Genomic DNA, 16,943 nt, shown 5'->3' on the forward strand with positions numbered 1-16,943 from the left:
CCAGCTTTGTGATCCCTGCTTCTTTATTTTCTGCCTCTCCAGTAGACCATAAGCTCCTTGTGGGCAGGAACCGCAAGCTTTGACCGTCCCACCTCTACAACACCTGGCATGAATGTTGAATAGATGAATGGGCGGATGCTCACCTGCACAAAGGCAGCTTCTTAATAGGATGACAAGATGCTGAGAAGTGCTTCCTTAAAGGAGTAGGCCTCTCCCCAGCTCCTGGTTCTAGGTGAGTGTTCAAAATGAGGTTCACCGCAATCCCTGGCTATACCCCTCTTCCCCTCCCCAGCCCCCCGATTCAGCCCATGGATGAGATGCTTCAGATAGGAGGCACTGTGCCAAACTGGCCCACCCTTCCCTCAGGGGCTTACTTTGGCAGGTGGGCAGAGAGTTGCCAAGGCTCCATTTGCCATTGGCCTGGCAGCGGATGACCCTCTGACCAGTGTAGTAGTAGCCAGGGTCACAGATGAGCATCAGCTGGGCCTGGAACTGGTACTGCGTCTCGAAGATGAGCCTCCATCGGCCGTGGTCCACACTCATGCTGCTGATATCAGGGCAGGTCACAGCTGGGGAGGTAAGAAGCAGAGAGGAGGATTCATTAATTAGGGGAGACGCTGGCAAAGAGTCCAGAGCTGGGGACTGAGAGACCACAATGCAGTGATGAGGAATCCAAGGGCCTTCAGTCCCCAGGCAGCGGTGGTCAATGAATGAAGGGAGCTGGGTGGGGCATGTGGCAGACCAGGGTGGGCAGAGCTGCCCGATTGAAAAAAGAAAGGGAGGTGGCACTCTGTTGATTGTGGTGGAAGACTGCACATTTCAACTGGTCTTGGATCTGCCTTTTTCCAGAGGAGCTAGAAATGTGAATTTAAAAAAAATAAATTGTTTTGCCTTTTTTTTTTTTTTTTTTTTGCTTTTTAGGGCCTTACCTGTGGCATATGGAAGTTCCCCTAAAAATGCCACAATTTTTTTTTAGTTAAAATTTTTTTTGAAATATGAATTGTTAATGTAAAATTTTCTGATTTTAAAATGTCAGGAAGAAGTTCCAAAAAAATTGTCATAAAGCATTGCATAAGCCAAAGAACCCAAGCAAAGCAAAAGAAAAACACAAACCCCTCTATCTTCAGACTGAATAGAGCCCATGAGGCTGCCAGTTTGTGACTTGTGCCTTAACACTGATCTATACCTCTGTCATTTTAAGATTCTGTGATCAAAGTACGTTCATGCAAACTTTCTGAGAGTTGTCTTTCCAGAAAACCTGAAGTGGACCAGTCATTCCTGAGTTCTGTGATGGTTTATGGAAACATCTTAGGGAGCCATGGTCTATCAACACTTTGAAGCAATTTCAAATGGGAACCCACGTTGGTCGATGGCACTGTCCACTGTCAGCTCTGAGTCCCCAACCTCCACGTGAGTGTTTTTTCCCCATGACTGGGCTTTGAGTTCACACCTTCCAGGAACCTTTCCAGCTGCGTACCCAGCCCCTGGTTACACCCGCCTCCACTACCCAAGGACTCACGGACACACTGCGGGGGGACATTGCGGTTGCTCCACAGGCCTGTCTCCAGACACTCTGCTGTGGCCTCAGCACCTGCCTGGAGGTGGTAGCCTTCGCTGCAGCTGTACACAGCCTTGGTTCCCACCGTGTACTCTTTGCCAAACACCATTCCGTTCTTGGGGGCCTCAGGAAGCCCACAGGAAAGAGCTAGTGGAGGAAAAAATGTCATGAGCACATCTGCTTCAAGATGGTGTTCTGAGAACATATTCGTATGTTCCTTCTCCCCAGAGGCCCTAATAAAATTATACAAGACTCATAAAAGGAAAGGCCTCATAACAAAAAAGAAAATGGGAAGATCATCAGAAGAAGAGATTAAAAAAAACTTTGGAAGATGAATGCCGCTAGAAGTGTGTTGAGGGATTAAATGGAGCTGAGAAGCCGCTGTACAAAATATATAGGGAGCCATGGGGTTAGAACAGTTTTACACGCCTTCCCACAAGACAGTGCAGAGGCATCCAGGCAGCCATTCTTCAAACCAAATAGGGTTTTCTTCGGAACAACAACAACAAAAGAAAGGAAAGAACTCCCTTGAGAGAATCAGGGATGCTAAGGTCGGAGTGGGCATCCCAGAGTAAAGCACTTTAAATTCTTGGATAGGAGGGTTGTGGGTTTGATCCCTGGCCTCAATCAGTGGGTTAGGGATCTGGCATTGCCATGAGCTGTGGTGTAGGTCAACGACATGGCTCGGATCCTGCATTTGCTGTGGCTGTGGCATAAGCTGGCAGCCATAGCTCTGATTCCTCCCTTAGCCTGGGAACCTCCATATGCTGTGGATTCAGCCCTTAAAAAAAAAATCACTATACCTATGAAGAAAACCAGCAGCATGAAAGATAAAAACAAAGATAAGATCAAAAATAGAAAAAAGTCTTCTTTAAGAAACTGAGCTAACTCAGGTAACAGAAGACATATGGTCTTGAAACTTCTGACTGGTAGTACCTTGAGAAAGTCAAGGTGATATATAATAAAATGAGAAGAGAATGCCTTGAAAAGAGAACAAAAAGTGAATAAGGAAGGGCTCTTTTAAGTTAAAAATATGACCACAAAAATAAGCATTCAACAGAGAGGGTAGAAATTGTGGACAAAGATATGGCTGCTGGTCACATCAACAAACACAGGATGTTGCAGCCATCAATCCATCAGCCGCTGTAGCCCCCATTGATGGTGAGCCCTGAAAGAAATCAGGATGGAAGCAAACAGGACGTCCACCCTCAAGCAGTCAGCCAGTTAAGTTGAATATGTGGCAGAGATAAGCAGACAGAGGGCACCAGCGGCATAAGGAGGTTCCCAGGCTAAGGGTCATATCCGAGCCACATCTGCAGCCTACACCACAGCTTATGGCAATGCTGGATCCTTAACCCACTGAGCAAGGCCAGGGATTGAACCCAAAACCTCATGGATACTAGTCGTATTTGTTTCCACTGTGCCACAATGGGAACTCCAAGACAGGACAAATTTAAACAGAAAATGTTCTCCGTCCTTTGTCTTCCCCTGCCCACTGGGCACTGTGTATCTGCAGAATTCATGAACTAAACTTCTCCCATCAGCAGAAGTGCCCGCTCAACAATCAAGAGCAACATTCTACTTGCATCAATAAGACCAATCCTTTAAGATAACATTCCTTCTTGATCCTGTAAGAAGCTATGATAATGTTTAGATCTGAATTGTGTAAACTGTCAATAATATGTCATTCAATGTACAGCCCTCTGTCTCAAAAAACTTCTAACTGTGACCTCTAGTGGGTGGAACTGTTCTCAGAGCTTTCTGGGAAGCTGTTGTTGGGTTATAATTCTCAAATTAGGCTCAAATAAAAATTCCCGCTTCTTTCATAGACTATTGATTAATTCTTGTTCACAGGTTGTACCTTTTTTTTTTTTTTTTTTGTCTTTTTATGGCCGAATTTGTGGCATATGGAAGTTCCCAGGCTAGGGGTCGAATTGGAACTGTAACCACTGGCCTACACCACAGCCACAGCAACGTAGGATCCAAGCCGTGTCTGTGACCTACACCACAGCTCACGGCAATGCTGGATCCTTAACCCACTGAGCAAGGCCATAGATTGAACCTGTGTCCTCATGGATACTAGTCAGATTTGTTTCTGCTGAGCCATGAAGGGAACTCCAAGTATTTTTTTTTTTTTTTTTTTTTTTTTTAGTTGATAGTTTTGGTGACCAACAAAGAGACCCAGAGCAGGCTTCTCTCTTTCATCTGAACCCTACGAGGATCTGGAGCCTTAGACCAGCAGAGGTCTCTTGTGCCCATCTGCCACCTCAGGGAGTCCAGATGAATTTGGGTGAGTCTCTTCCAGTTCTCAGATCTCCTGATTATCATCCAACAGGTACCTGGCTCCCCAGTTGAAATAGGGGGAGCCTTGTTGCAAGACATTGGGATTTGTTCAGTTGAAAGAGACTGTGCAGTCTGGGCTGAGTGGTTAAGTAGGAGACTGACCTGACATGTTTCCTCAAATCGGCTGCCTTACCAAGAATTTGTTGGGATACAAGTGAAAATATTATATGAGAGCTTTCAGCTCTTAAGAAGGGAGATCTCCCTTTGCGCTGTCTTATGGGGCTGCCTCCCATGTCTTATTGGTTTGAGTCACTATTAAGATATATCTCATCAATAGCCAGATGATGGATCCTTTAAATTGGAGAAACTTCTAAATTGGTAAATTTTTAGAGGGCTCTCATTAGTACCTATAGGGGAAAAAACCATCAATTAAAGAGAGAGTACCTATTAGTACCTATGGGGAAAAAAACATCAATTAAAAGGTGGAAAAAGATCTATCACAGCTAAGAACTTCTGTAATTTTTTTTCGTTTTTTTTTTATTAGTCTTATTAGTACCTATAGGGGAAAAAAACATCAATTACAAGGTGGAAAAAGATCTATCACAGCTAAGCTAAGAACTTCTGTAATTTTTTTTCGTTTGTTTTTTTTTTTTGGGCCACACCTATGGCATATGGAAGTTTCCAGGCTAGGGGTGGAATCGGAGCTTCAGCTGCGGGCCCACGCCACAGCCACAGCCATGCCAGATCAGAGCTGTATCTGTGACCTAGACCACAGCTCACGGCAACACCAGATCCTTAACCCACTGAGCGAGGCCAGGGATCAAACCTGCATCCTCATGGATACTAGTTGGATTTGTTACAGCTGAGCCAGGATGGGAACTACAAGACCTTCTGTAATTTAAAACAAATGAAAATAACCGGTTTGGAAAATCTGATTTGTGGTCTCTGTTTCCCTTCAATAAGTCTTACAGATGACAATAAAAATATTTGAATAATGGAGAGCTGTCTTCTGGGCTTAAGTTTGCCAAATAAAACATAATTCTCAGAGTTCCCATCATGGGGCAATGGAAGAAACCCGACTAGTATCCATGAGAATGTGGTTTCAGTCTCTGGCCTCACTCAGTGGGTTGGGGATCCCATGTTGCCGTGGCTGTGGCATAGGCCAGCAGCAGTTCCTATTAGACTTCTAGTTTGGGAACTTCCATATGCTGTACCTGTGGCCCTAAAAAGCGAAAAAAAAAAAAAAAAAAAAAAAAAGAAAGAAATTCTCAACTTTTAGGTTGTGCATTCTTTTGCAGCTGACACAATTAAAAGCGAAAGAAATTTCCCAGAATACAGACCAAAAAGACATTGAGAACGAGAGAAAAGGACTGAAAACACAGATCAATCCAAGAGGCACACCATCCAACAAGTCAGAGTTCCAGAAAGAGAGAACAGAGAAAATACAGGGGATGGAATGATCACAGATGAAAGTTCCCCAGAGCTGAAGAGAGACGGTGTTCAGATGAAAGGGGCCAAAGGCAGCACGCGTCACTGTCCCTGGCCTGGCCCTTCTCCCATGGATAAGGACGAGGACCTCTCAGCCTGAGAGCCTCAAAGGCGGTCTTGAGATCTCCATGCCAAAACACAGTCCCCCAAAGCCAGAGGTGACAGGGACCCCTCCTGTGAGGAGAGGAGGGAGCAGGATCACCGAGTACTTGAAGCTTCTGGGGAATGAGGTCTCCGACGGGGAGAACAGGCTGGGGAAGGAGAGAGGAAGCGTTAGGAGGCACGGACTCTCCAATGCATGTGTTTGTCAGTGGAGGAGTCATGGTTTGGGAGCAGCAACAGAGAATGGGAAGAAGGCCAGGCCTTTCTTGGCCCTGTGCTATGTGGGAAACAGGGGATGAGCTCCCGCCTCCCTTGAAAGGGCCAGAGCCTCTGTGTTCTCAGGAGACAGCCTCAGTCTCCATGAAGGGAGGAAGTGAAGGGAGGCTTCTGGTACCTCATTACAGTTTTGATGTGCATTTCTCTAATAATTAGTGATGTCCAGTGTCCTGGAATAGACCATAATGGAAGCTAATATAAGAAAGGGAATGCCGACCGATCTGTCTGTCTGTCTGTCTGTCTCTCATCTATAGATATATGAAGGACTGGGTCACTTTGCTATACAGCAGAAATTGGCACAACGTTATAAATCAACTATACCCTCATACAAAATTAAGAAAAAGAGAGAGCCTTCTGGGCAGTGACTGAGGGTGTATGCTTGTTGGCCGTGGAACCAGGATTCCAGAGAGTGCAGAGGGCCCAGGAAGGAAGCTTGGGGTGGGGCTGGGGGGGAAGCAGCATGGAGCAGTGTAGGGATGAGTGGACAGAATCCAGAGGCACTTGATTTGGGGAAGTGACAAAAGGCAGAGATGTGAGTCCTGGTTGGTTCCCACCAGAGATTTAGGAAAATGACTTGTCTGTGTTGATACAGTTAGAGAAATGGAAACCCGAAGCCAAGTGACATTTGCCATTTGTGGACAGTCAGCTCTCTGTGACCTTTGGTTAGAGCATCAAATAGAATATTAATGACACCTTGCTTCTGTTCTTCAGAAAAGCTCAGGAACAAGCGAGAGAAGGATGTGAGGATCAGAGATGACAGATACCATGAGAAAGAATGTCACCATGCTGGGAACCCAAACACAGGAACATCAACATCAAGGGATTTCCTGTTTTTGTCTGAATAATTGGTAATTCTTTTTCTTTCTTTTTTTAGAAAATGCAGTACGTGAGGTCGAGAACGTGGGAAGAAAAGACAACTGGCTGCTGGTGGAAGTGAAAGTGAAGATAAACCTTCTGGATACCAATGGGCATGAAAAGCTGTAGATTTTATATAGGTCTGATTCAATGATCTCATTTCTGGGATTTATTTAAAGGAAATATAAATATTCACAGGGATGGAATTACAAGGATTTTAAAAGCAGCATTGTTTAGAGCAGCAAAAAATGCAGAAATGCAAATGATCAACAATAGGATGATACTCAAATAAATGACAGCTTTTCTATAATGCTATGCAACCATTGCCAATACTGATGACAAAATGTATTTAATCATGTGATAGATGCTAACAAAACATGAAGAGTTTTGTATATCAATAATGCTATTTTTATAAATATATACCAGACTAAAGGCAGTGATTAACAGCAGTGATTGTAGTTGATGGGGTTACAGGTCATTTTAGCTTTTCTCTTTTGCATTATATATGTTTTTTTTTTTTTTTTCTTCTGTCTTCAGATTTCTAGTCTGAATGTACATTACTTTAAGGAAAAAAAATCCCATAAATGATCAAACACAATGTTTGCAAACTGCCTGGTGTATACCACGTGCTTGATTGTTGATGACTGAGCAGGTGATGGCCACGTTTCATCCTGCGTCCCTCTGCTCCTCCGACCTGACCTGGCGCTTCAGACAGGCCCAATTGCTTTGCATATTTTGTGATCTCGCTCAGAGTCTGTGGTTTTGCAACACTCTTGCTATTCCCTAGAATGTTCTCCTTGCCAATGCCTGGCCCTCAACCTCCCTTGCTCTATGAGCCCGAGCTCAAGCATCCCCTCCCCTAGCTGTCCATGAGCTAGTAAGTCCCCTCTTACCCCTGGCTCTAATCATCAAGGAGGAAACCCACATTTGGAAGTGACTGGTCTTTGGACAAGCATGAATTGAGCATAGGATCCAAGACACCTGTCCCCTCTTCTCCTCCCGCTTCTCACCTTGACAGAGAGGAATGGCCTCGCTCCACAGGTAGTAGCCCTGGGGGTGCCGGGTACAGATGGCCATGCTGTGTCCCACCAAGCGGTAGCCCGCGTTGCAGCCAAAGTGGATGGAGCCTCCGGGCTGGGTGGTGGTCTGGCCCAGGAGGTAGCCATGGAGCGGAGCCCTGGGCAGGCTGCAGTAGGAAGCTGGACAACAAGATGAGGGTCAGGCGACCACGTGCAGTGGGAAGACAGACGTGGTCCTTCTCCCAGGCCCCCTCCCCTTGCTTCTCCCAGCCTTGCCCTATCGTCATCACCACCAGGTCCGCTGCGAGTCAGGAAAGTCTGAGCAGTTGATACTGAAAAACATCCAATCCGTTTAGGAAAAGCCAAAGAAAAGAAAAGAGAAGAGAAGGGAAGAGAAGGCAAGGAGAGGAAAGGAAAGGAAAAAGAGAAAAGACAAGAAAAAAACAGCTCCACGTAGCACCGGGTCCCCTTTGCATCTGGGGCAGCACTAGTTGTGCAGATAAGTTCAGGCTCTCGAATCCTGCCAGATCCCAAAGAGACTCAGAAATAGAACCAGGAGTTTCCATTGTGGCTATGAACCCGACATGTAATAATGAGGAAGTGGGTTCAATCCCTGGCCTTGCTCAGTGGGTTAAGGATCCGGCATTGCCATGAGCTGTGGCACAGGTCGCAGACATGGCTTGGATCTGGTGTGGCTCTGGCTCTGGCTGTGGTGTAGGCTGGCAGGTGCAGATCTGATTTGATCCCTAGCCTGGGAACTTCTATATGCTGCAGGCGTGGCCCTAAAAAAGGCAAAAAAAAAAAAAAAAAAGACAGACAGGCAGACAGACAGAAAGAAAATAGAACCCAGAGGGGTTGGTTGCAGAAGGGTGTGACCACATGGCCAAAGTCTCTGGAGTGAGGGCTACATTCACGTTCCATTTCTGACTTTTCTGCAGGTCTGTGATTTGGGACAAATCACTGAGGCCCTTCCAGCTCCACTTCCCTCACCTGCATGTTGCCTCCCTTTTAGGTTTCGGACAGGTGAAATGGTACGGTGTCTGTTAGGCCCCAACCCAGCGCAGGGTACTGAGTGTTCGGGAAATGGCCCCTGTCCTGCTTTCTGTTGTGTAGGGGGAGGGGGAGAGGGAGCTGCAGCAATCCAGGACATGAAATCCACAGTCCCAGTGCCCATTAACGTATGGCTGCAACTTCTTTCCTTCATTGATTCCACAGATCCCGAGTGTCTGTTATATGCCAGATAAGTGCTGCTGTAAGTGCTGGGAATACAAGAGTGAGGAGGACCGACAAATCCCCAGCCTCAGAGAACTTGCAATAAAAGCCTCTCCCAGGGTCCTTGGAGAAAGTTCCGTGAGGCTGAGCAAGAAGGATGACCAAAGGAGCACAGCAAGCCAGCCGTTTACCTGCTCTAAGAGTCTCTGGCCAGGTCTCCTAGGTGGGCCTGGGATAAGGTCGGATAAGGATGCCAGGGCCCTTCCTGCCTCCTCCCCACAGCGTGGTCCTCCTGTGACCACATCCCTCTGCTGGTGAGACTGAGACTTGTGGTGGCCGAGGGGGAGGGGAAGGGAGTGGGATGGACGGGGAGTTGGGGGTTGGTAGATGCAAACTATTACACTTAGAATGGATAAGTCATGAGGTCCTGCTGTCCGGCACAGGGAACAATGTCCAATCTCTTGGGACAGGACCTGATGGAAGACAGTACGAGAAAAAGAAAGTGTATGTATGTATGGCTGGGTCATGTTGCTGTACAGCAGAAACTGGCACGGCACTGTAAATCAACTGTACTCTAATAAAAAGGCGGAAACAAAAAATATACCCTCCTTCCAAGTCAGACACGCGTCCGTGCTCCTGCTTTGCCGTCTGGGGCATCTACAAGTCTACTTCAGTTAAGAACAAGAATCTCGGTTATAAAATAGAGTCACAATCATAGATGCGTGTGCAAATTATATAACTCTATTGTATTTCCATGAAGGACTCATTGTTTCACCATGTAATTAATTCACTTCCTACATGGCCTATGTATTGTAATTATAATGGCTCATTACTCACAAACATGTGATTAATCTTTAAAAACATCAAGGGAAGGGGAACACCTTCATGGTTTCTATGTTTTTATTTTTATTTTTTGTCTTTTTGTCTATTTAGGGCTGTACCTGAGGCATACGGAGGTTCCCAGGCTAGGGCTCCAATAGGAGCTGTAGCCACCTGCCTACACCACAGCCATAGCCATGCGGGACCTGAGCCACGTCTGCGAGCTACACCACAGCTCACAGCAATGCCAGGTCCTTAACTAGCTGATCAAGGCCAGGGATTGAACCTGCATCCTCATGGATACTAGTCAGGTTCATTAACCCCTGAGCCACGATGGGAACTCCCTTTAAGGGTTTTTAGTTCAGAGTTTAGCGACCAGCCTAGGGAAATGCTACTAAATTGCTTTATTTCTTTTTGTGTGTGTGAATAGCTGCCAGGAACCCAGCCTGAATCTCCCTGACAGCTTAAGGTTTCTTTTTCATCATGAGGAAATTGAGGATTGTGGAGACTGAGTGACTTGTTTGTCTGCTGGTGACAGAGCTGATCACCGACCCTAGCGGGGGTGGGGGCATGAAGCCACCCTCCCTCTTGGGAGTGTGAGGGGAAGAAATCTGGGGTCCACTTTGGAGAGGAAATGGACCCTGAGATAGTAAAGATCCTCCACCCCCCAGGCTCCCCTCGGCTCCCACTGGTTGACTCCACCGCTAAGCTAAGACGCAAGAGTTTCTTAAGACGTCAGTGACCCGCCAAGTGTGGGCTGGTCTTCCAAGTCAGCAGAAGAGATGGACCGTGACAAGTGGCAACGCAGGCTATAATGTGACATCCCTTCCAACCAATATTCTTTAAAAACCTGTCCAACATTTGTTTGGAATGCAGGCCCAACGCACCCCGGAGAAAGAGTGCTGAAGGGGGACTGGGACTTGGTGGAACTCGCCATGGTCTTAAGTAACTTATTTCTGCCTCCAAGTTCAGCTAGCAGTTCATCAAACCCACTGTCCCGCAAAGGGGGCAGCAAGCAGCTTTTCAAGTTTCCTTTTCGATGGCAGTAATCCCCATGAAGGGAGTTCAGATAACTTTGATTTTCTCCATCTCATGACATTTCCAAGGATATTTCTGTTGCACCTTAGAGATTTCGGGCTGGTCAGCTGTTTGGCTGGCTGGGCCCTTGATCTGACTCTGCCTATGAGACAGGGTTCGCAAAACAGAAGGGAGGCTCCTATCCTTTGCTTCCTGTCTCATATTTGTCAGTTGGAGACCTACATCTTCGTGTTTTTCAGTTAAGGACTTTTACTAGCATTTCAGCAGTGTTAGGGACAGGACCACCTATAGGCATTATCGGGTCAAATATAAACTTATCCAGAAGCCACAGGCTGACAGCATCAGCAGAAAGAGGGAAGAGACTAAAAGTGGGGAGAGGTATAGAAAAAGGGAGGTGGGAAAATGTCAAGGTCACTGTGACAGAGACTTAGAGGCAGAGAAAGGCTGCCAGTCCCCAGGCCCCGTGGAAGGGCTCTGTCATGGACAAGGATAAGATCCATGGCTTACTGGGGTGTTTTGAGTGAGAAATTTAAGGGGCTTCGGGGCTGTGGCCCTTCTCAAGAGTTCTTTTGTTTGACTCACCTGAGTAGCGAATCTTAAAGCCCTTCCGATTGTAGGCGTGGTCGGAGGACCAGCGCAGGTACACAGAGTTGCTGGAGCTGGTGACAATCAGGGGAGCTGAGTAATTTCCACTGAGGGCTTTCAGCAGAGGACTCTGTCCTGAGGGGCCTGGGGGGAGAGGGCGGACACAAGATTACAGACTCACCCCAGCTCTCAGATGGGATGACTTTAATGGAACCTCCTTCCGGTTCCCCTCCTCAGATGAAGACGTGCAGATTCAGAGGTAACTCAGCACAATCAGTGGTCCCCGGCTCCTCTCTCAGCATTCACAAGCCTCACCCTAGGTGCTCTTTCCTCCTGAGCCCTAACGCAGGTTTCCAAAAAGTCCTTGCCAACGCAGAGCCATTGGCAGGTGAGATGAAGTCTATTTGTCACCCTGGGACTGGCCCAAGGTCAAGCAGCTGGTTAATGGAGGCACTGATGTTCAACCTGGGAGCTTTTTCTACCTCAGCATCCTGCTCCCCTGCTAAAACCAGCTCAGCGCCTGCCATAGAGAAAAAGTATTTATAAATGAGTGTACTCCAGTAAAGCTAGAGGAAAGCATCATGTCTCAATGTTGTAAGTAACACGACTCCCCAGCGCTCCTTTCCGAGGCTTCCCTCTTCTTTTTTTCCAACCTTAAAGGCCTGGAAGTGCAACCTGAGGAGACCAATTCAAGAGAGGCAGAGCATCAAGTGGGATAATCCAAAGCACAGCATTTGTTACCTGAGTGATGGTTCTCACATGCGGCTGAGACAGCTCTTGGGGGCTTGGCAAAAGTCATGGACCACATTAAACAAAGGAGAGCCATCAGAGCTGCTGAGACAAACTATGAAGGAAGGGGTCAAAAGGCTTGGAGAAATGGCATGGTGGGACAGGACCACTGTATTAGACCAGATCACCCGCTCACTGACCACGTCCTTCGGGAGGATCTGGAAGACACTCTGGTTCCTAGGGCAATAAAGGATGCACTGGTGATGGGTGAAGACCAATATCACCAGCCACTTGAGTAATGGCTGTCTTCTGTAGGTGGAAACTGATGGGAGGGGATGCCGGCACAGAGCCAGGCTTCCTCATATTGATGGGGGAGAAGAGGAGCCTAAACACAAGGCCCAGACAGAAGCACTGAACAGTCAGAAGCCAGCTTGGCATAACTACTAAAACGGACAGCAAGGTTGGCATGGCAGCCAGAAGGACCTAAACCATAGGTTCTATGGAGATGGCTAACAGAACATGATTTTCCTAAGGGCCAGACAGATGGCCAGCCCCAGAAATATGAACAAAATGCATCATGAATACATACCAAAAAGGGCATGGAAGTTCCAATTCCTTGAATAATTTGGACACTTAAGCCAGGTTTCACTTCTGACTCCATAACACCTTAGCTGAAGGAATGGCTGGGTCCTTATGAAAAAGGACCTTGCAAAATAACACCAATTGTATATGGTAGTGATTCCCCAAGTCCTTATCCCCAGAGACCTACCACTATTAACTCAGGTAACTGAATCCTGGAGAAAAGGGAATGTCCAGTTATTTGGAAGATGTCTGTATACAGAGCGTGTGAATAAATGCTGATACCTGGGATCCAAGGCACTATCGTGGCTCCTTTGTAACAACAGGGGGGTATGAGGTGGGGAGTTGGTAGGAAATGGGGTCTTGTTCCAGGTTCAGCTCACAGCCCAAACTTAACCAAGAAGTAGCCTCAACTGCAGAAGCTGTGCCAGATGTGGCCTCTTCATTAGAGCAGATTCTTATAGCTCTGGTTGTATGAAATGTAGTTATTGATCCAGCAATGCATGCTTTTCTATCCCCACCAGAAAGAAGGATCATAAGCAATTTGCATTTACATGAGACAGATAACAGTATACATCCACGGTTTTGTCCCAGAGCTATGTTAATTCTCCTGCTCTGTCATCATGTAGTCAGAAGGGATGTGGACCATCTGGACATCTTGCAGAATACAGCATATTGATTTACTGTATTGATGACTTTGTATTAATTGGATATGATGTGCTGGAAGGGACCATTAGTGTAGAAGCCTTTGCAAGACACGTGTGCTCCAGAGGGTAAGAGAGAAGTACTACAAAGAGTCAGGTGAATTTTTTAGAGTTCTGTGGTCTGGAGCATGTTGGGTTATTTATTCCACATTAAAAAGCGGGTTATTGCACCTTTTTCCTCCCACCACCAAGAAGGAAGCACAGCGTTTGGTAGACCTCTTTGGGTTTTGCAGGCAGCATAGGCTTCACTTGGGAGAACCGCTATGACCCATTTATTGGTTGACATTCAAGGTATACTAGCTTTGAGCGGTGGCTACATTTAAGAAAGGGTGATTTAAGAAGTTGTGCTCTCACAGGTCCAGGCTGTAATACAAGCCATCCTACTGTTTAGGTCATAACAACTCATCAGCTTCCATGGTGCTGGGGTTTCTGTGGTAGAGAAAGACATTGTATGGAGCATCTGGAAAGTTCAAATTGGGAGGTTGCATCATAGACCCCTGGGGTTTCGAAGCAAGTTTGGGCTACCTGGGGCAGGGGGCTATTTGATTTACTTACCATCAAAGATCTCGAACTCATCATACTGCTTCTCACTGAGAAAGTACTCCACTGTGAGGGAGATGTTATAATCAGGCTCCACTCTCACCAGCCAAGAGCAGGTCTGGAACTGGGGGTAGCTTCCAGGGTAGCTCTGACTCAGGATCACACCCGTGGAGTCTGTCAGAAGCTCATTCGTTGGGCAGTGCACTTGGGGAAAGAAAAAGAAATACCAGGTACATAGGATGGAGATGGAAGTAGTGCCAACACATTTTGCTTTTCCCTGGTACAAAAGACAACCACTGGAAAACCAGCCAGTATTTGGGCACATTCAAACAAGATGCCAACATTCAGCATGGTACTGCTCTTTGGTGTGGGCTGATCTCAGATTCTGTGTCAGTGTTGCCATATTGATAAGGCTCAAGCTTGGCCAGTTGGTTAGAATCACTTCTTAGCTCAGATACGGGCTTTGGAGCAGGTGGGGATAATGTGTAAAGACAATAGTAAGGTATCTTCAAATCCAAGAGTTAAGTGGGTTTGATTTGTACAAAGGGAGCATAGGACAGAGGTAAAGACTTTGAGCCAAACACACCTGGATTTAGAGTCCACCTCTGTCACTAACTACCTGTGTGGTCTTGAACAAATTATTTCTTTTCTGTGCATGGCTTCTCCATCTCCAACCCAGAAAGACCACATCTACCTTATAGGGCTGTTATATTATATGAAGTATTATATACTTATATATTATGTTCTATAATTATATATTAAGATTACATATTATAGTATTGTAATAAGAAATATATGTAAAGTATACAACACAGTGCCTCCTAAATTGTAGAGATGATAATGATAATTACACCAGGAACAGAAAGGAACAGAACAGCTTGGCTGCAACCTGATTAGTAGCACTAAGATATCTAGAAAGAGGAGTTCTTGCTGTGGTGCAATGGGATCAGCAGTGTCTCTGCAGCAGTGGGGCCATGGGTGTGATCCCTGGCCTCATGCAGAGGGTTAAGCTGTGGCACAGGTTGCAGCTCCCTCTCAGATTTGATCCCTGACCCAGGAAGTCCATATGCCACAGGGAGGCCAAAAAAGAAAACAAAACAAAACAAAACAAAAAGATATGTAGAAAGATATTGAAGATGACGCAAATAACTGAAAAGATATTCCATGTTCATGGGTTGGAAGAATTAATGTTACTAAAGTGTCAATACTACCTAAAACAATATATAGGTTCAATGCCATCCTTATCAAAATGCTGATGGCATTTTTCATAGAACTAGAACAAATAAGTCTAAAATTCTAAAATTTCGGAAACACGAAAGACCCCAAATAGCCAAAGAAATTCTGAGAAAAGAATAAAGCTGGAAGTTTCATGCCCCCTGAATCCAAACTATATTACAAAGCCATAGTAATCAAAGCAATATGCTACTGGCACAAAAACTGACACACTGATCAACGGAACAGAATAGAGAGTCCTGAAATAAATCCACACACTTGCGGTCAATTAATCTATGACAAAGGAGGCAACAATATACAATGGGGAAAAGACAGTTTCTTCAAAAGTGGTACTGGTAAAGCTGGACAGCTACATGTAAAAGAATGAAATTAGACCATTTCCTCATATCATACACAAAAAAACTCAAAACAGATTAAAGACCTAAATGTAGGTAGTATACTCTTTGAAATCAGTCTTAGCAGTATTTTTTTTTTCACTCTGTCTCCTCAGGCAAGGGAAACAAAAGCAAAAATAAACAAATGGGACCACATCAAACTAAAAAGCTTTTGCACAGTGAAGAAATCATGAACAAAATGAAAAGACAGCCTACTGAAAGGGAGAAGATATTTGCAAATGATATGTCTGATTTATTATCCAAACTCATATAACTCAATAGAACCCCCCTAAACAATCTGACTAGAAAATAGGCAGACCACTTGAATATACATTTTTCCAAAGAAGACATACAGATGGATAGCAGGCATGTGAAAAGATGCTCAACATTACTAATTATTAGAGAAATACAAATCAAAACCACGAGGTATCACCTCACACCTGTCAGGATGGCAATCATCAAAAAGACAAAAAATAACAAGAATTGGCAAAGATGTGTACTGTTCGTGGGGATGTAAACTGGTGTGACCACTGTGGAAAAATGTATATGCATCCCAAGGTTCACTGCAGCATTATTTACCTTAGCCCAGATAGAGAGGCAACCTAAGTGTCCATTGACAGATGATGGACAAAGAAGATGTGGTGTATATACACAATGGGATATCACTCAGCCATAAAAAAGAATGAAAGCTTACTCTTTGCAACAGCATGGATGGACCTGGAGGGTATTATGCTAAGAGAAATAAGTCAGACAGATAAAAACCCGTATCACATTATTTCACTTATGTGTGAAATCTGAAAAACTAAATAGACAAATATAACAGACTCGCAGAGAACAAACTCATGGTTGTCAGAGAGGAGGGGGTGGGGGTGGGCAAAATAGCTGAAGGGGATTGAGAGGTACAAACCAACAGTTACAAAAGAAATAAGCTACAGGTACATTCTGTACAGTACAGGGAAGGCAGTCAAGAATATTGTAATAACTGCATGGGTCATAATCTATAAAAATATCAAGCCACAATGTTGTATACCTGAAACGAAAGAAAAAATTGTAAATCAACTATACTTCAACTTAAAAAGGATAGCTGAAGAAAAACAGGTCACCCTAAGGAAGATGGTCAGAGTGGTATTTAGAAAAGGAAGAACTGGTAGAACAAGATTGGATTTTATAAGAGGAACAGAAAAGCACACGTCTTCCAGGAGGAAACCAGCCTGGCTTTTGAAATGTTCCAGATTTCACCAACCTGATGACCTGTGCAGGTGACTAAGGCTTTCTGCCTTAAATTCTATTTTGTCTGGTATTACTTTTGCTACACCAGATTTTAGAGGTTAGTAGTTACTACCTATTTTTTAAAACATAGTGTTTCACCCCAGGGATGAGTGACACTTTTCTAGTTACGATCCTAGAGAGGCAAATAAAGATCTGCAATTCTAAGTCTATGGAAAGCCTCTAACTAGACTTTTAAAATTTAACTAATCTGAAAGCCTCTGTCCCTTAATTAGTAGTTTGATTTGATCACATTTATTATGGCTGCACATATATTTGCACT

At 45.1% G+C, this 16,943-nt stretch overlaps 1 protein-coding gene across 13 annotated transcripts in view; it reads right to left on the reverse strand.

Moving 5' to 3' along the window:
- CSMD2 (CUB and Sushi multiple domains 2) overlaps positions 1 to 16,943 on the reverse strand; it is a 646,878-nt gene that overhangs the window by 65,399 nt on the left and 564,536 nt on the right. For 10 of the 13 annotated variants that reach the window (XM_084963751.1, XM_084963750.1, XM_084963749.1 and 7 more), the window contains 5 exons: positions 13,803 to 13,991; positions 11,233 to 11,379; positions 7,573 to 7,761; positions 1,520 to 1,705; positions 375 to 569 (listed from right to left, as the gene is read on the reverse strand). The exons of the other annotated variants lie outside the window; for them this stretch is intronic. In XM_084963751.1, coding sequence (XP_084819877.1) covers positions 375 to 569; positions 1,520 to 1,705; positions 7,573 to 7,761; positions 11,233 to 11,379; positions 13,803 to 13,991 — 906 coding nt within the window. The remainder of the gene's footprint in view (positions 1 to 374; positions 570 to 1,519; positions 1,706 to 7,572; positions 7,762 to 11,232; positions 11,380 to 13,802; positions 13,992 to 16,943) is intronic. 13 annotated transcript variants of the gene reach the window in all.

Source organism: Sus scrofa, chromosome 6 (genome assembly GCF_054392235.1).
Source record: "Sus scrofa isolate SSC_HxYL_T2T_F1_AM1 chromosome 6, Sscrofa_HxYL_maternal_Yorkshire_Landrace_v2.0, whole genome shotgun sequence".
Classification (NCBI taxonomy): Eukaryota; Metazoa; Chordata; class Mammalia; order Artiodactyla; family Suidae; genus Sus; species Sus scrofa.